Source organism: Metopolophium dirhodum, chromosome 1 (assembly GCF_019925205.1).
Source record: "Metopolophium dirhodum isolate CAU chromosome 1, ASM1992520v1, whole genome shotgun sequence".
Taxonomy (NCBI): domain Eukaryota; kingdom Metazoa; phylum Arthropoda; class Insecta; order Hemiptera; family Aphididae; genus Metopolophium; species Metopolophium dirhodum.
The window spans coordinates 16,028,993-16,047,161 of NC_083560.1; the positions used below are offsets into that span (position 1 = coordinate 16,028,993).

At 26.7% G+C, this 18,169-nt stretch overlaps 1 protein-coding gene and 1 long non-coding RNA gene across 2 annotated transcripts; both read left to right on the forward strand.

Moving 5' to 3' along the window:
- Positions 1-654: 654 nt before the first annotated feature.
- Positions 655-1,271, forward strand: LOC132934198 (uncharacterized). Its single transcript, XR_009662995.1, has 3 exons — positions 655-838; positions 901-1,052; positions 1,143-1,271. It is a non-coding gene; the product is annotated as an uncharacterized LOC132934198 (long non-coding RNA).
- A 1,700-nt stretch (positions 1,272-2,971) lies between these two features.
- On the forward strand, positions 2,972-13,921 carry LOC132936724 (PAX-interacting protein 1-like). The gene is made up of 13 exons (XM_061003483.1): positions 2,972-3,019; positions 4,033-4,138; positions 4,227-4,343; positions 4,974-5,159; positions 5,249-5,347; positions 5,438-5,507; positions 5,782-5,836; positions 7,270-7,463; positions 7,531-7,640; positions 9,146-9,295; positions 12,454-12,638; positions 12,823-13,031; positions 13,128-13,921. The coding sequence occupies exons 1-12, from the start codon at positions 3,004-3,006 to the stop codon at positions 12,978-12,980; spliced, it is 1,446 nt and encodes a 481-aa protein (XP_060859466.1). The 5' UTR covers positions 2,972-3,003; the 3' UTR covers positions 12,981-13,031; positions 13,128-13,921.
- Positions 13,922-18,169: the final 4,248 nt, after the last annotated feature.

Genomic DNA, 18,169 nt, shown 5'->3' on the forward strand with positions numbered 1-18,169 from the left:
AAAATATAGCACTGTTGAACGAAAAATAGTTGGAAAAATTATCATACTTAGCAGACATATTTTTATACTTAATTCAAATAAATCATACAAAAATCTGGAAAAAACGTGTGCAAAAAAATCAATTTGAGATGTTTCCTTCATTATCTGTGGACTGTGACACAAAAAAGTTCCGAAATTATGACATTTGTAATGGCGCATTTAACTGCCTTAGAAGAAAATATAGACAAGTATTTTCCTGATTTAGATATTTCCGAGTATGATTGGATGAATGACCCATTTGATAAAAATATAAGTTTAACCAAATTCAGTCTTGAAGAAGAAGAAGAGCTCGCCGAAATACGAAACAATCGAACTCTTTTATTAAAATACAAAAATGTTTCATTAAATGAATTTTGGATTCAGGTTGAAAAAACTCACTTAGAAATTGGCAAAAAAAGCTCTAAAAATATTACCGCAGTTTTCGACTTCATATTTATGTGAACAAGGATTTTCCACTCTTGTAAACATAAAATCAAATAAACGAATAAAAATGGAGTTCATTAAAGAAGAAATGAGAGTATGTCTTTCAACTATTCGATCACAAATAAAAGACTTGTGTAAAAAAAACAAGCCCAAGTGTCACATAAGTTCTACAAGTTCTTTAATTATAAATTAATATTGTTAATTAATTCATAAACAAAAATAAATAAAAATTTAGAACATAGGGTGCCTCCGGATTTTTAAAAAACGATTAAGGGTGCCGTGAGTCAAAAAAAGTTGGGAACCTCTGGGTTAGGTACTTATTTAAAAAACGACACAGTCTGTACGTGACGGACGATGACGTCCCGGATTTACCGCTGTAGGTAATTCAATAATTAGGTATTTATATGTTATGTTAAAATTATATTTATTTTGCCTCAGCTAAAGCTAACGCCCCAAGCGTTTCGAGTCGTTTGGAATATAATTACAATTGAAAATACTTCATTTCGCCATCCAAAAACGTGCAAACAAATACATGTATTTGCAGATATTCCGCGTTTGTTAAAGTTGGCACAAAACCATTTCATTGACAAGTAAGATTTTAAAAAAAAATCTATATTTAATCATATTATAATATTTAAAGAGGATTTGTTTTGCTCAATCGAAAATATGTTGGGAAATAGATTATTAAAGAAATAATGGCAATAAATGATGGTCATGATTTAAAATTTGCACATAAGGTCAGTGAAAGACACATTTCATTAGAAGGGCCCACTAGAATGAATGTGAAATTGGCCACACAGGTATTTTTGAATACTGTTTCAAAAGCAATCACTTTCCTTGGTGCAAAAGGCCTCCTAAAAATAAATGATTGGAAAGATGTAAGTAGGTAACATTTTCTTCAGAAAAAATTTGATTTTTACATTTTTGTTTTGTTTTGTTTAGGCTTCTGAAATTATTTATTTATTTAATAAATGGTTTGATTTATTTAATACTCAGGATAAATATGACAAGGTGTCAAAGGGTTTTGGTTTAGATTATGAGAATCAAGAACAATTAATTAATAAGATGACAACATTTATTCAAAATATGAGAATTCACGACAAAAAAACACTACTTCCTTTTCAAAAAGGTACATTAATTATACAAATAAGTATGATGTTGAATAAAAATGAATATAAATGTTTGTTAATTTATACTTTATAGGAATAATAATATCGAATACATCACTCTTGAATTTGTTTAATGATCATAAACAAATTGAAGTTTCATATATTCTTACAAGAAAATTAAACCAAGATATTATTGAAAATATGTTTAGTTATCTAAAGGGAATGGCTGGATCAGCAAGTAATAATATTATAGCATTAGATTTTAAATTAAAGTTTATTTAGTCATTATAAGTTTGATGGCTACTTTTTTTTAATGTTAACAGCTCACATTTAAAATTATTTCATTTATGTACATTATTTAGTCTCCGATGATATATTTTGGGGAAACATTCAGATTTCGTTTTTACAAGCAACACATATACAGTTTCTGTATTTAGAAGATAATTTCTTTGAAAACAATGAGTGTTTCACAAGTTAAATAATTAAAGATTCTGATATATTAAATAATGAAGAATGTCACAAAACTAAAGATGCTATATTGTATTCTAAAAATTCTTCAACAAACGCATCAGTTCAGGAAGAAACTTTTAATTTGTTAAAAGATTTTGAACTGTACATTAACCATCATAATAATATTTTTAAATATTTAGCCATTTAGGTACCTTTATATAATTTAATATTTTTTTTAGGTGAATACAGTGGATGCATTTGACAGCATTGAATTGGAATGTGTAGAGTATGTTGCTGGAACCACAATTTTTTATTCATAATGCTAGACGATCGTCTTTTGGATATTGGAAAAAACTTATATTCCTAGTACTTGCTTTACTTTTGCAAAATTGTACAGAGCAACGCATTCCCGTTTCTTTACTATCCATTTTTAAATTTTATAGCACAACCTAATTGTATAGACTATAGGTACTAAAAGAATATTAAATAACTTACATACTTGGTCAGAGGTCAACTAATAAGTCACACGGAAATCGTACAAACAGCAACTAGAGGCCAAGATAACTCAACTCCTAAGGGATGTAAAAGTCAGATCCTAAAGAATGGAAGGCTAAATCGGGTAGTTACTAGTTAGTATGAATTTCAATGTTGGTGACAGGTAGCAATCGCGTCATTTTTTTGTCATGGAGCAAACGAAATGTTATACCTGCACTGTGGCCACACTGATTTGGCCGCGGTGATAATATTCATAGTTTTTGTTTACTCCCGAAAATATACAGGTTGCCCATCTGCATCTGGTAAGGCTAGCAAAACTTAACTTACGCGTTCTGTTTGCGATTCATTTTATTTTTATAATTATTTGATTTGCACAGTTGATTCGCAGCGCTGTTTTCGGTTTTGTACTGTACTGTAGTCTTTGGATTACGTAACGTAATTTACGCTTAGCGGTCGCCGATCTCCGTCGAGTAATAATTGTACCAGCATGCAGCAATCAAACGGTGAGTGCAGTAAATTATTATCATTATTTTGTATACCTAAAATATATTTCAATATATTTTGTAGTTATACGCAGTTGCATTGTATACACACACACACACACACACACACACACACACACACACACACACACACACACACACACACACGCACACAAACACGTGTGTAGACAATGATTTAAATGATGTAAATTCATGACTGAATGATGCAATTATATTTTCTTAAATAACATGTCTAGTAGGACTTCCTTTGATAAAAATATAAATCAATTGTAAAGTAGGTTCCAAAAAAATTAAATATGCATCTATTATTTTTAAAACTGGACAATGAATTTTCCTTTTCACACTGAGAATTTACTAGGGCCAAATTAAGACAGCAAGCATACTGCTATGGACATGTAGAACATTATTTTTATTTTCCACTTTACACTTAGCTTGTTTCCTACAGTACTACCAGGCATGGTACTTGCTTCGAAACAGACTGAGATTACAGATGTCCAACTTTTTGTCTTAGTTTTACATTTTGGCTTAAATAAATCAAGTAGGTAGTTTATAACTTCTTCGTACTATGCATACTTATAATGATGAATAATTTAATAAATAAATAAATTATTATAAATATTATATTGTCAATAATTTAACAATTTTAAAAGCTAACGAGCACAGGCTGCAGAAGCTTCACCCGTTGGACCGCCTATGTTTCCCAGGGATAAATAAACACAAAGTTTTTATTTTAGTTACAACAATTATTTTTTAAATCGTTTATCCTGTGTCATTGGATAGTATTAGTTCTTCAAAAAGATAATTTACTGTTGAAAAAATGTATAGTCACTATATTAAAATATTATGATAAAATTTACAATCTATGAAGGTTTCATATGTGTCTTATGTTTTTATGTATGAAATAAGCTACTTTTATATTTTAAGTTATATTAATTCATTTGAATGATATACATAATTTTGAATATATATAATTGAATTCAAATTAATTAATTCTTTTTGGATTTTGTTTTTAGAGAGATTGTTCTCTTGCACACTTTGCGATGAACTTTTAGGAGAATCTTCTCACTCTACAGAATGTGGACACATATTCCACTTAAATTGTATTAGGAAATGGTATAGGTGAGACATTTTTTAATATTGCTAAATATTTTAATATAAATTTATTGTAAGAAAAAATTTAATTTTTAATGTTATTGTATGTCCAAAGGTTTAAAGCACGCTCATGTCCGACTTGTAAAAGCCATATAGCCCAAGTCATCAAACTTTTTCCAACGGACAGTCAATTATTTACAGTTATAACCACAGAAGAAATGGCCTCGTTACAGTAAATATTTGTATACTTACAAATAATATTGAAAATATTGAACAAAACTTGAACAAATCAAAGTATACTTAGTATATATATTTAGTATATCAACTTGGATATCAATGTTCAGTACTAATCTGATTCATAATAATTTTGATTAAAAATAAAACTCATTTAAAATAGATTTTTTAAATTTTAATTAAGACACTATCAATAGACTTAATTTATAAGCTTTTCAATTCTTAAACTAATTTACAATTTGGTCTTCTACGTTTATTTACTGAAGTCTGGCAGATTAATAAATCGTACAATATTTAAATTAAATATATATAATATACTATATAAATATTTAATGCTTTGTAAGAAATTAAACTTTATAGAAAAATAATTAAAATTTCAATTCTTAATTTGGTTTTCTAATGAACTCATTAAGCAATGAAAATTAAAAATAAAATGTATTAAAAAAATAATAAATCAATAATAATTTATCACAGGAAAAAATCAGCAGGATAAATGAACAATATATATTATATAATAGTTTCTATTCGTATAACTGAAACTCTAAAAACACTTATCAATAACTTATTTGTATTAATTATAATCAAAAATAAAAAATTACAATTAATTAATTTAGAATCTTTGTTTTAGCAAGCAATTAAGTAATGTTAAGATGTCCAATATAATGTACCAGTTCAGAATGAATGATCTCACATCAAAACTTAATACCTCTGAGGATAATTTAAAAGAAAGCCAAATTGCTTTTAATGAGATAAATGCCATATATTCAGATCACCTTAATGGTAGTAATGAGATTAATATAAATCCAAAGAAAGAGTAAGTAATTTTGTTAGTTCATAAAATAATGCAATTTTAAAACTTCTAAATTTTTTTACGTAATTTTAATTATATCTATTTTTACACAGTGCATCTGAAGATTACAAATTTAACGAAGAGAGAAGTAAAAGGATTTTATTGCAAAAAGAGGTATACGAATATCAGGCAAGGAATTCGGCTGAGCTCAAGTATATAAATATTTTTATGTTAATTTAAATATCTGAGGTTAAGTTCTGATTCAGCAATTTTTTATTAATTTCATATTATTTATTATTTAGCAAATTAAAATCTGAAATAGAAAAGTTAAAATCAGAAATAGCGTTTGAACAACCAAGTACATCGTCAAAGGTATATTTAAAGTTTTTATATGTATAATATATTTTATTATAATGAACAATTATAATGTTGTGTGATATATAATGTACATGTTTCGCCTTCAATTTGAATTTCAATTCAAAAACATAATTTATTTACAGTCAAGTGTTAAAATCTAATAAAAATTTATGTAATGTCTCCGACATAGGTATCTATGTATTTCAAATTGAAGGTCATTAAAAAAAAAGAGCAAAAAATTTTGTTTACTTAATATGTTTATTTGAATTAATTTATGAATCCATTTCAGAATACTAGAAGGAAAATAACACTTCCACGTCAAATACAGTCTCCTAAGTTTCAGCGTAAGATATATAATATAAATCTTTTTCTGGATAAAAATAATATTCTACAGTAAAAAACCATAAGATTCATATCAGCTTAATTAAATAAACATAAATTAAATTAACTTTATTATTATTAAAATATTTAGTAAATATTAAGTGGCTTTGTTCTAATATATATATTTTTAGTAAATGTTATTATAAAGTACAATGCCGTGTGTAATGATATCCCAGATAAAATGAATCCCAGCTCATGTGCAGATGTTTTTGTCATTCGGAAATAATTATCTAGGTTTGTTATCAATTTTCATCATATTTCAATTTATCTAATGGGTTGGTATAGTCATCCTTCAATGAAAATGTCATAATAAAGCGCTTCTAGGCTCTACAAATTCCGTTTACCGACAGCACAGCCTGCACCTTCGTTATAACCATTTTTTTAATTTTCATATTAATTGTCCATTACATCAAACATTTTTTCACGCCAAAACAGTTTTTGCTATGCCGCAAGTGTGTAAGACTGAGACAACATATGTGGGTGCGATGTCTTGTAAGCCACTATAATGGATGTGTTAAATCTAAATTAAATTATTTAAAATCAGTGTATACAAAAAACAATTCTGAGCGAAGAAAGTCTGTCAACCTATATTACCAAGTGTATTTTATGATGTTATTGCATATACAGTTTTTATTATTAGTAAGTTCAGTTAATATTTGCCGAAAACATGACATTTGAAAATCGCATTGTGTATATTAAGTATATTAGTTATGCTTAAAAAGTTTAAAGTACCTATAAATAATATTTTTAAATTATAACAAAATAACTAGAATTGTTATTCTTTGTTTAAATAGGCATCTAATTTCGGTCAAATAACTTAAAATATCTAAAACAAAATATTGTGCTTATTTATTTTTTAGATTTTTTGGTTAGAGTATGAACTACTTATTAGAAAGTTTGTTTTACATTTTCAAACCACAGCTAGAAATCTGAACATTTTAAAATTCTTTAACTACAAAATAGTTTGCAAATTTTTGGGATTTTGATAAATTTTATAACATTTTAATTTTAAATGCTTCTAAAAAATGATCCTAAGCTTTAAAAGTGGTGAAAAATTATTTATAAATTTGAACATTTGTCATGGCTATAAACAGCTCAATATGAGACAAAATATTTTTAAAATTTCTGATCAACATTTGGTGAAAATTTAAAGTACCTAGTTACTGTCATTAGTTTTGAGTTAAGCCAAAAAAATATGAGTATAAATCCTCGTCTTACCTTAATATTTTTATATAGTTTCTTAAAAAAATGTATAGCATACCTATTATACTAACGTTTATCTTTTAATACTTGCTAAGTTTTAATTGTGTGTAAAATATATGTCTTAATAGATAATAAAATATAATTTAATACATAGATTAAAGTTAATACCATTATTTATTTTTTTAATTTGCAGCATCCCCTGATGGTTTTCTATCAAATTGTCATTTTTGGATTGTCGATGATCTTAGAAAAGTAGCAGGAGCGACCAATCACTTATATTTTAATGAACATTGTATTCAGGAGCATGGTGGAACCATTGCATATCATTATACAAATATGGTTACACATGTGATTGGTATCTCCCAAAAAAATGTTGAAGTTCTTAGAGTAAAAATAACATATTGCTATCTTATGTAAATACCTATAATAATTATTGACAAATTAATTTTTTCAGGGTTTAAATCAACATAAAAAATGCGTAACTGATTACTGGCTCGGGGATATTATTGGTGCAAAGAAAATAATAAAACCTTGGCTAGCTCATCATTTACCGATACCATACAGGTAAAATATGTTTTGTTTTATTTTTATATGTGAAGTGGAATCTCAATTTAACAAAACTCTATACAATGAAATAATTATTTTTATTGATAATCTCACCTTTAAATTTTATAAGAAGTCAATTCACTCTAAGAAACTTCTAATTGACAAATTTTTTCAACAAATATTCAAGTTTGTTTTATAGAGGTTTGACTGGATATTTACAGATATAGATGTATCACAGTAAATAATTAAGCCAGGTCAATTTGTATTTCTTTAATAATTTAACAAAAATTCAATTTTGGTTGTTTTGCAATCTAGTTTTTACTAACAACTGAAATAAATACAAATTTAGTCTATTACCTATTTCATTATCGTAACTGATTAATTTTTACTTGGGAATAAAAATATAAATAGTCACCCATAAATTAAGTTGTAGATAACTTAGTATAATAATTACTACTTTACACTGTAGCACATAATATTATATTTAATAGGTGTATAATATTGATATATCATTGACCATTGTATACCAAAAACGATTCTGAGCTGATACGGTCTGTCAGTTTGAGATATATTTTTATATTTTATTTACTTAAGTACATATTATTTATAACTTATTGCAATTAGTAATTTATTTTACTCTTAATATTATGGTAGGTTGATAAAATTGATGGCGAAAATATTGCTTTTATTATATTATTAATATTTAATTATACTGTGTTGAAGTTAAGAGGACGTCGCACCCGCATGTTTTGTCTCCGTTTTACAATGTACAACATAGCAAAAACTGTTTTGCGTGGTAAAGAACTAAGAAAGCTACAGTCATAACTAATAAATTAAATTTTCACCACATAAAAAGAAGAACTTTGGCTGTGCAATATTGTTTGTTTTTTTTTGATATCACTTATATGAAAAAAGTTCTTATTGTTTCAAAATCCATTATTCTTTGTGTTTTTCAAACTCCATTAACAAAAAAATAAAAAAACGATATTGCACAGCTTAAGTTCTCTTTTTTATTTAGTGAAAATTTTGTTTCTTAGTTATGACTCTGCAGCCTTCTTGCACAAAACAGTTTTTGCCATGTTATACATTGTAAAACGGAGACAACACATGCGGGTGCAATGTCCTCTTAAGAAACATAATTGACAGCTAACGTAGTATGCGTAGTGGCGTGGCAATACTTCATGGAAAGTGTAAAATAGTTGAAATGGTTTGGGGACAATTGGGTGTTGCCTGGCTGCTGCCCGACGAAAACTGGTTGCCGAAGAATATGTTTCTTAACTTGAACAGAGTATAGAGTTTATAATATAGTGGTTAGTACTTTAATAGCTATTAAATGAATAAAAAGTGACCTATTTAAAGAACCATCCAAATTCAATTTTAACAATTGTATATGATAATTGTTGTCAAAAAAAATAAAATAAAAAAGAGATCACTATTAGGTATTATAAAATCTTAAACCTTTTTTTGCTTTGTGCAGAATTAAAAAAAATAATTATAAATTATTTTTTATTTTTATGTTTCAGTGAAGATAATTTGCCATACCAAAATAAACAAATAGCCATTGCCAATTTTAGCAAAAATGACTATTATAAAGTTAGAGCAATGGTTGAAGTGACTGGTGCTACGGTCAACAATAAAATTTCCCGTAGTACTTACATCGTAATTGCTCTGAAGTAAGAATTTATTATTAATACACTTTATAATCATATTATATAGGTATTAAAAGTATTTTAAGATAAATATAAATTTTGAGATTTATGAGGTACCTATAATAATACGCTAAATCAGGGATGGCAAATAAATGGCAAGCGAAAAATTTTTGATAGCACCCAAAAGAATTTCATAGTTTTATGTATCTATATAAATTAATATACCTTGATAGCAATAACCCATATTAACCAGACATAAAAAAATCTTAAACATGAAGTAAAATTTTTCTAACAATTAATAAAAGTTGATTTTTTTAATAATTAATTTCTATATTATTATGATTAATTTTTCATTTATATTTTTCAAAAATTCTATGCGTTAACAAATATAAATAGTGGCGCATTTTTAACTGTGTCATAAATTGCCATGTTGAACAAATACTATTTGCCATCCCTGTGCTATATGTTAAATGATTGTTTTGAATATTACCTTTTACATAATAGTATTTAAATTAGACATAATATTAGATAGAAAAAAACTTAACAAGTTGATTAAAAAATTTAAGTCATTAAAATTCACTACAGACTTCAAATGGAGGGGTACAATTTAATAAATTTGTTTTTTTGTGTATATAGTTTTTTTTAAATGTTATATTTTAAAAAAAAGGTATAATAATAAGTAGGGCTAGGGACTTCTAGGAGTTTGCATGTTTTTAAATAATCATTAAATACATGGCTAGGTAATATAGAAATTTGTTTCATAGCAATGCGAGTTTATATTTAAAACTTATAGTTGCATATTTTGCATATTTGACTAGTTTTCATTTATAAGTGCATTTTTGAAAATTTTTTTATAATTTGTAGGTGTAAGTTTTATAATTTAATAAAAAAAACATACTTTTCAATACATATCATGGACAGATATTAGTATGATTAATTATTTATAGAAAATAAATATTTTAAAATTAGTGTTTGTTTTCCTCGCTGATCATTCTAATTGTTACTTATTGGTACACCATGTGCGTGATTCACTAAAACATGATGTAAAAGGAAAAAAAATCGGAAAAGAAAATTATCAATAATTTGTTAATATACAAGATTATTATTATAAATTACAATTTATAATTTTTAAAAGATTATCTAGATATTAAAATAAAAAGGTTTTATCCAATAGGTATTATGTTTTTTTTTTGCATATTTTAATAGCATATTTAGTGATTCTCCGGGGCATAAGTGCATGCATAGTTTAAGGTTTTTAAGGGCATGAAGCCCCTAATAATAAGTCTTTTATGCAGTAAAAAACTCTAAATAAAATTAAGCGTCAGGCATTCTAAATATTTTTTGTATTCCCTTCATAGTTAAACATACTGTATAGATACATGAAGATTCTTATTTTACCAGTGAACATTCATTATCTACTTTAAAAAGTATTTAGTTTCTCAGAAAATCCTGCAAGTTATGTACTACAATTCTTATATTTTATATTTCCCATATTTTTTTCACTTATATGATATATAAACATGTTTTTAAGTTTTAGTTATTATTTAATGGTTGTAGGGTGGTACACATGGACTCAGACCTCGTGGCGCATTATGCATGAAAATAAAAATAATAAATGAGTGGATATATTTCATAATACTATCAACAGTTAGGATTTTACAGCATTTGCATATTTCATATGAGATGTTTAAAAAATAGCAGAGTAAGCTAAAAACAGAGCTTATGATAATTTGGTATAAGGTATTTGTTTCTAATTTTTGTTATCTGCTAAATTAGTTTGGTTTTTTTTTGTCGATTTCTACTGCGATTATCAATCGCCGTCTATCAACGAACGAGCGTTGAATGGGTTATTTAGTCAATTCATTTGGATTCTGATCAGAGTGACTAAATTATTTCAAATCTTAAGTAACTACCTATAATAATTTGTAAGTGATTAAATATTATTAATTATTAATATCTTTTTTTGTATATTTTGTTGTTTTTATTGCATATTTTTAGCGCATATTTAGCGATATTTAATGTAATATTATAGAGCATATTTATGCAATTTTAAGTGCTATAAAATCCCAACCCTGACTATGAAGCTCTTGAGTATATTAGAAAAATATAATTATATAAATGGTTCAGTCTTTTGTAGTTGGCCAATTTACACTTTCATTAATACACTGGGGGGAACAAATTTTTCACCAAGAGAATTTGAGTTTGATATGGCTGTTTTAAAAACTTTATACCTACATACGTATATAGCGAGCTGAATTGAATCATGATTTTGGTTGTTACTCATTGCACGTATATCTACATATGATAATTTTTAGTTATTTCAAACAAAATTTTATTTTTTAATAAAAGTCTTTTAGGCGGCCATAAAAAGGCTTTGAGGGCGCTGGTATGAATTAAACTTAGTGTCGAATGAGATTCACAAAAAATTTGATACTCTTGTTGTATGCGTCCACATGTTTTTATATTTAATTAAAATATCAAACCATACATAATTTATGATTATATAACATATACCATATGATTTGACTTATCATGGAAAACCTTCAAATAAGTCACCTTTATCATATTTCTACCATCGTCAAATATGAGTATCAGTTTGAATAAGTCAGATTTCCGTTAAAAATTTATAATAGTTTTTTCCCCCAACAGAATAATTAAATTGAAATTTTTAGTCAACAATAAAAATAATTAAAAATTTTGACTCGGTAGGTGAGTGTATGTCTTTACAATAAAACTGAATTTTACTGTAATATACTAAACCTAAAATATAGATACTATGCGCTACAACGTATGATTGTTTTCACAATCGATAAATTTCTTATGGGTAAAAAGATCATTATAGCAAAATCTGTAACGCCTGTCACTGCTCTAGATATATAGGATAGGTTAGGCTAGAATATAGGTTATAGATTACCTATGTCCCAACGTCCCACATTTATTAGTAAGACTAGGAATTTAGTGCATTTAAAAGTACAAAATATGCATGCACTTATGGGCTTAAAATAAGTTTAGTTAATATTCATCCTTGGGGGGCGACAGTCTTAAAAAAGATTGGGACCACTGTTTTAAATGATTTTCGCAATTAACTATAAATATAAATTGTGTCTTACTATATTATTTAATTAAAATTGTATAATTTTCTACTAAATAATTAAATGTACTTATATATTTTGTTTTTATAGATTAGAAGGTGCAATGATAAACAAAGCTTTAGATTTTAAAATACCAGTGGTTAATGTGAAATGGATGAATGATATACTTCTCGGTGTAAAAATTAGTTTAAAACACTTTGACCGCAAAAAATACCAAAAATATGATTTGCCCAATCCATATCATATTAGTTATAATAAAGTATCACATTTAATGGGTATGCTAAAAATGAATCAGATTTTTTTATATACTCCTATTTACAAATTGTACATTATTTTTTAGTTTTATAAAGATAGTTCTACTCTATATTCAATATCCATAATTCATAACTTTTTGTTTTAAATAGCTAGATAAGAATCAAACATAATGTTAATTCTGAATGTTATACATTTTTTTTTCAGAGGCTTGGGACGAGCGTCCAAAAATTCCTAAATTCAAATTACCATCTAATAAAATCAATAAGTCTCCTATGACAAAAAAAAGAATAGAAACATGTGTTAAACAAGAATTATTACCATCTGGTGTGAATAATGGTGATGGCAATAACACCACTACTTAAACTGTACCACAATTTATGTCTTCTGGGTATCTTGCAAAAAAAGCAATAAAGGTATTTTGAATTTCTTTTTTTTTCATAAATAATATATATTATAATATAATTTGTGGTTAACTTCAAGAGTGTTAAGTCATGAAAATCAATTTTCAGGAGACCAAAAACTAACAACAATCATTACTAAAGAACAGCAATCAATTTTCCATGTGAATTTACAACTGACTACTTGAAAGTAAAATCAAAACTGCATATACTCAGTAAAGACATGGAAAACCATATGGGTAAACTGGAACTTTAGTTATAACAATCAAATTATCGTAAATTGTATAATTACCTATATAATGTAGATACTATTATTATTATTATTATTATTATTATTAATATTATTATTATTAATTCTATGATTATTATTAGTATTTTTATGATTATTATTTTACACTAGTATTTTAGAGAATATGACGTTCTTTTTGTTTAATTAAAATGTTGTGAACGTGGAGTGCACGTCGTCTCTCGTTATTATTATGTCGAAATTTCAAGAATATTGTAATGAAAATAATAGTAATTATTATTATATTTTGATCCATTATTATTGCTATAATAGGTACCTATGTGACCTATGTGTTAGAGACGGATTTGCCCTAGGCAAATTTTATTTTAATCTAAATCAGTTTTATAAATTTGGCAAAAGCTTTTAGCTTTTTCTGATATTTCATTTTGCCATAAGTTTTTAAGTATGTTTAAAAAAGAAAAAGGTTCACAAAAATATTTTTTTTTGAAGCTCATTATTTAACTTATAAATTATTGTTAAATAATATGTATTAATGATTTCTTCCTATGTCGCCCGCATTAGTATTGAATATATCAATTTATCATTATGTATAATGTATGTATTGTGTGTTGACTTGGACGTTTATTGTAATGTATTTTAAAGAAGAAATGTTAATTAAAGTAACAAAAATGTGTCATGTTTAAATATTTAACATTTTTATTTGCCATCCTTCAGAATAATCTCACCCTTCATTACAAAATCTAAAAACCTAGTATTCCTAAAAACGACCGTTTCAAAAGAGCAAATGAGCAGTTTGTTAAATATCTAGAACAGACAAATGAAAATTTTAAACAACAACTAGAGGATCGATCAAAGTTGTTAGAAACATTTTTGAATAAAGACCAAATTATGGCGTTGTTAACCAACAAAATGCATGAATGGTCTAAAGAAACTATTGTCAAATCACTAAAGCTAAGATTCAGTGTTGGTGTGAGTGGGTATAATTACTTACACAAACGTTTCCTATACCTTCATATAGCACATTAAACCGTAAATTGCAACAGTACCCACTACAAACAGGTATTTACAATCACATGAAGGATCCACTCATTCAGAAAGTTCAGTATATGGATGATCTTGATAAATTCTGTGCCCTATCTGTAGATGAAATGATGATTTCCACTCAACAAAAGATTATGATAAAAATTTACACAAATACTTTGGGCATGTAACTTTAGGGAACAATGAAAAAACATTAGGCAATCACATTACAGTAGTTCTTGCTCGTGGAGTTAAATATAACTGGAAGCAGGTTATTGCCTGTGATGTGACTGATAAGACAACAAACCGAGAACACATGAAGACATTAATTACAGATAGTATTTTATTTGTTGAAAGTTGTGGTCTAACTGTTTTATCTGTTACATCAGATATGGGTTCTAATAATAGAGGATTGTGGTCTCTTTTGGGAGTGACAATAAAACCAAATGGTGATCGAGAAAGTACATTTCAGTGTAACAATCATAGTATTTATATAATTCTGGATGTTTGCCACTTGCTCAAGAACTTGAAAAGTGCAATACTTCGCACAGGACTTCATATATCTAAGAAATTGCAAGAATTTGAAAAAATGCCTTCTTCATTTGTGTCAGGAGTTTATATTCGTGATCTTTGGAAAGCAGAAGTATCTGCGGAAAAGCCTTTTTGCTTCCTTCATCATCTTAAAAACGAAGATCTCAATCCCTCGAGTTTTGATAAGATGAATGTAGGAGCTGCAATCTGATTTTTTTCATTGAAAACTGCTGCAGGTTTAGAATTAGCAGTAAAGTTAAAACTGATTCACGAAGAAGCCCTTACTACTGCTTGGTTTATAAGGCAAGTGCATCAGTGATTCCAGTTAATGAATTCAAGAGTAAGAAAAACAAGTATCACCAAACGCAATTAAACGGAAAAGCACAGTTTTTTATATAAAATAATTAACATCTTTGAAGGTATATCATTTGGTAAAAGTTGAAGGCCTCTAAATTGCGGTGTAATTCTATCAACCCTATCTGTAATAGATGTAACAGATTATTTGATAATGTGTGGTTATGATTTTGCACTAACCCGCCGATTCAATCAAGATGCCTTGGAAAATGTATTTTCACAAGTTCGTCGCAGAGGAGGAACAACACCATCTGCTCTTGTGTGTTTAAGAGCTCTAAACATCATAACAATTTCACAATTCGTTTCGGATAAGAAAAAATCTTCATACTGTTCTGACACTGACGTTTTCCTCATTGACTATTTTTTAAAGAAGAAAACCCAAGTGAAAAAAGTTAATTCTAGTGTTCCTGTTATTAATATAAATGCTGAAATTGATCTTTCTATACTTTTAGATACTTATAGTTTAGATAGCTTTAAGAAATTAAATATGCAAGATCAAAATATGTTATTTTTTATTGGAGGAGCTGTTGTAAATAAATTGCTTAAAAAATCATTATGTGAAGAATGTAAAATATTTCTATAAAAAAACTCTTTAAAGGATTCAAAATTAAATTATAATTATTATGTAAAGCAGTTGGATAAAGGTGGCTTGATGTATCCAAATTCATTTGTTTTTCAATTAATTTTAAACTGTGATATCGTCTATAAGACATTTTAAAATTATACTATGCACAATAACTCAAAAATTATAATAGATAAAATATGTAATGATATAAATATATCCTTCCCCTCTTGCTGTAATATTAAAGAATTCATTGTTAATTATTTTTTGACTATTCTATCATTTGCCTTAGTTAGTTTGAGTTGTGCAGTTAAACGTAAAAACACTATGTATGGTACTGCTACTCTAAAGAAAAAGAAAAATTGATTTAAAATTGATTATCCATATTAAATATTGTTATTAGTAATCTATTGTTTTATTTTTTTTCAATTGAATTTTCCTCTTATCTTATTTTATAATATGTTAACATTTTGGTAAACGGAACTACAAAAAAAATAAGACGTATATATATAATATATAAATGATAGGGTTGAAAATAAATTGTATCCTCTTGAAAATTAACAGATTAAAAGATACCAGTCCAAGTGTATTATGTTACTATGTTATATAAAATGTTGTATTTAAATTATATACGACTATATTAATATAAATGTTACAAATTTTAAAATAATTGTCAAGTTATCAATGTTATATACTAGTGGCTTTTAAAATAAAAAAAAAATACAAAAGAAAGTTTAAATATTAAATTTCCATGATACATGTAAGACAGTGTAAAAAATAATTTAAGTAAAATCACAATATAAGTTATATTACGGAGAATATTATACTTGCATGTGTTGTCTCCGTCTTACAAATGTACAACATTGCAAGTTTTAATATTATAGTGAATTTATTTACCTAAAGTCAAACTTAAATGTAAGATTTTTTCTTGTTTAAACATTTTTGTTTTCCAGAGCATTACAAACTGCCAACATGTGGTCTATTTCTGCTATCTTTCTTTGCAATTCCAGGTTTTCTTTAATCAATATCATACATCTTTCAAAACTAAAAGAAGACTCCACTGATAGTGACTATAAGACAATAATTAAAATGAATAAGTTAATAATCACCTGGGTGTATTGTATAATGTAATTTTAAATGTACTTATGCAAAACACTTCTGTTGATAAAAAAATCTTAAAAATCATTGACATAATATATTGTCTATGACAGGGGTCTCCAACCTTTTTTTACGGCGGGCCAAATTTGAGACACGCTTTGGTATCACGGGCCAACATTTTTAGAGGAATATAGTGGTTAAGAAATTGAAGAATAGATAAGATTTATTTAGAAAAATGAATGTTTGTTTATATCCTTTTTTTATTTTATAACGAGTTTTTCTATTATTAGTCAGTGTTAGTACTTAGTTCCTAATTCAATAAATTAAAAACTTAATGAAAATAACATAGTAAATATATTATTTTCAAAACGTTAATTAGCTTGGCTAGCCAATGAAAAAAACTTGGCGGGCCGTAGGTTGGAGACCTCGGGTCTATGATAAAAATTAACTTAAAATTATTGTGTAATGAACATAATGTACCTATCAGCAATAGTTAAATGTCTTATATATTACCTATATTTATTATAAACCTAATAGGTAAGGAAAAAATTGAAAAACTTAGTGAATAAAAAAAATTAATGACGATAAAAAAACATCGAAAATGTAATAAAATATTTCTCGTAAGTTGTTGTTATTGGAAATGAAAAAAAAGTTAAGTGTAAGTCCACAATAATTTTTTATGATCCTTTGAAGTTCAAATTTTGATAAAATTCGTAAAAATTTGAAAATTTGCAAAATACTTTGAGTATAAATTCATAAAAATTTTTATTTTTAATCTCATACATGAAAATTTAATACAAGATACCACATAAGTTTGTATACCTTTATAAATAAGAAAATGTCTACCGGAAAGTCAAATTACAATTTTATGAGAGTTTGAAGTTCAGTTTTTAGAACATTCGATATTCATTCGATTTTTCATCGAGCGATTTTATTATTTTGTAGTAATTCAAAAACCAATAACGATAAATACTAGAAATGTACACAATATTTTTATTTTATCATTAATATACTTTTGGAATATGCAATCAGATTGCTGCAAGCCCGCTCGTGAAAACCTACCATAGCTATACAATTTGACTTCAAATAATGATATTTAAAAAATGGAATAAACGGTGTAATCTTTTAATGGTATTCAACTTACCTATTATCTTTTTTTCCACCGAGAAAATGTCTTGGTTTATTGTATAGCCAGAGTACTCATAATTAGAGCTGTGAGCTTGAAAATTTTCAAAGACTGTAGTTTATCTCGTTTTTTGTTAATTGTACAGAAGTTATGTGAATTCTAATAGAAATTGGCATACCTAATGTACGTATCACAGTAAAGTTCGTGTAATAAAG

Coding starts and splice junctions, on each gene's coding strand:
- LOC132936724 (XM_061003483.1), top strand. Junction 4,139..4,226: donor TGTATTAGGAAATGGTATAG/GTGAGACATTTT, acceptor GTATGTCCAAAG/GTTTAAAGCACGCTCATGTC. Junction 5,508..5,781: donor AACCAAGTACATCGTCAAAG/GTATATTTAAAG, acceptor AATCCATTTCAG/AATACTAGAAGGAAAATAAC.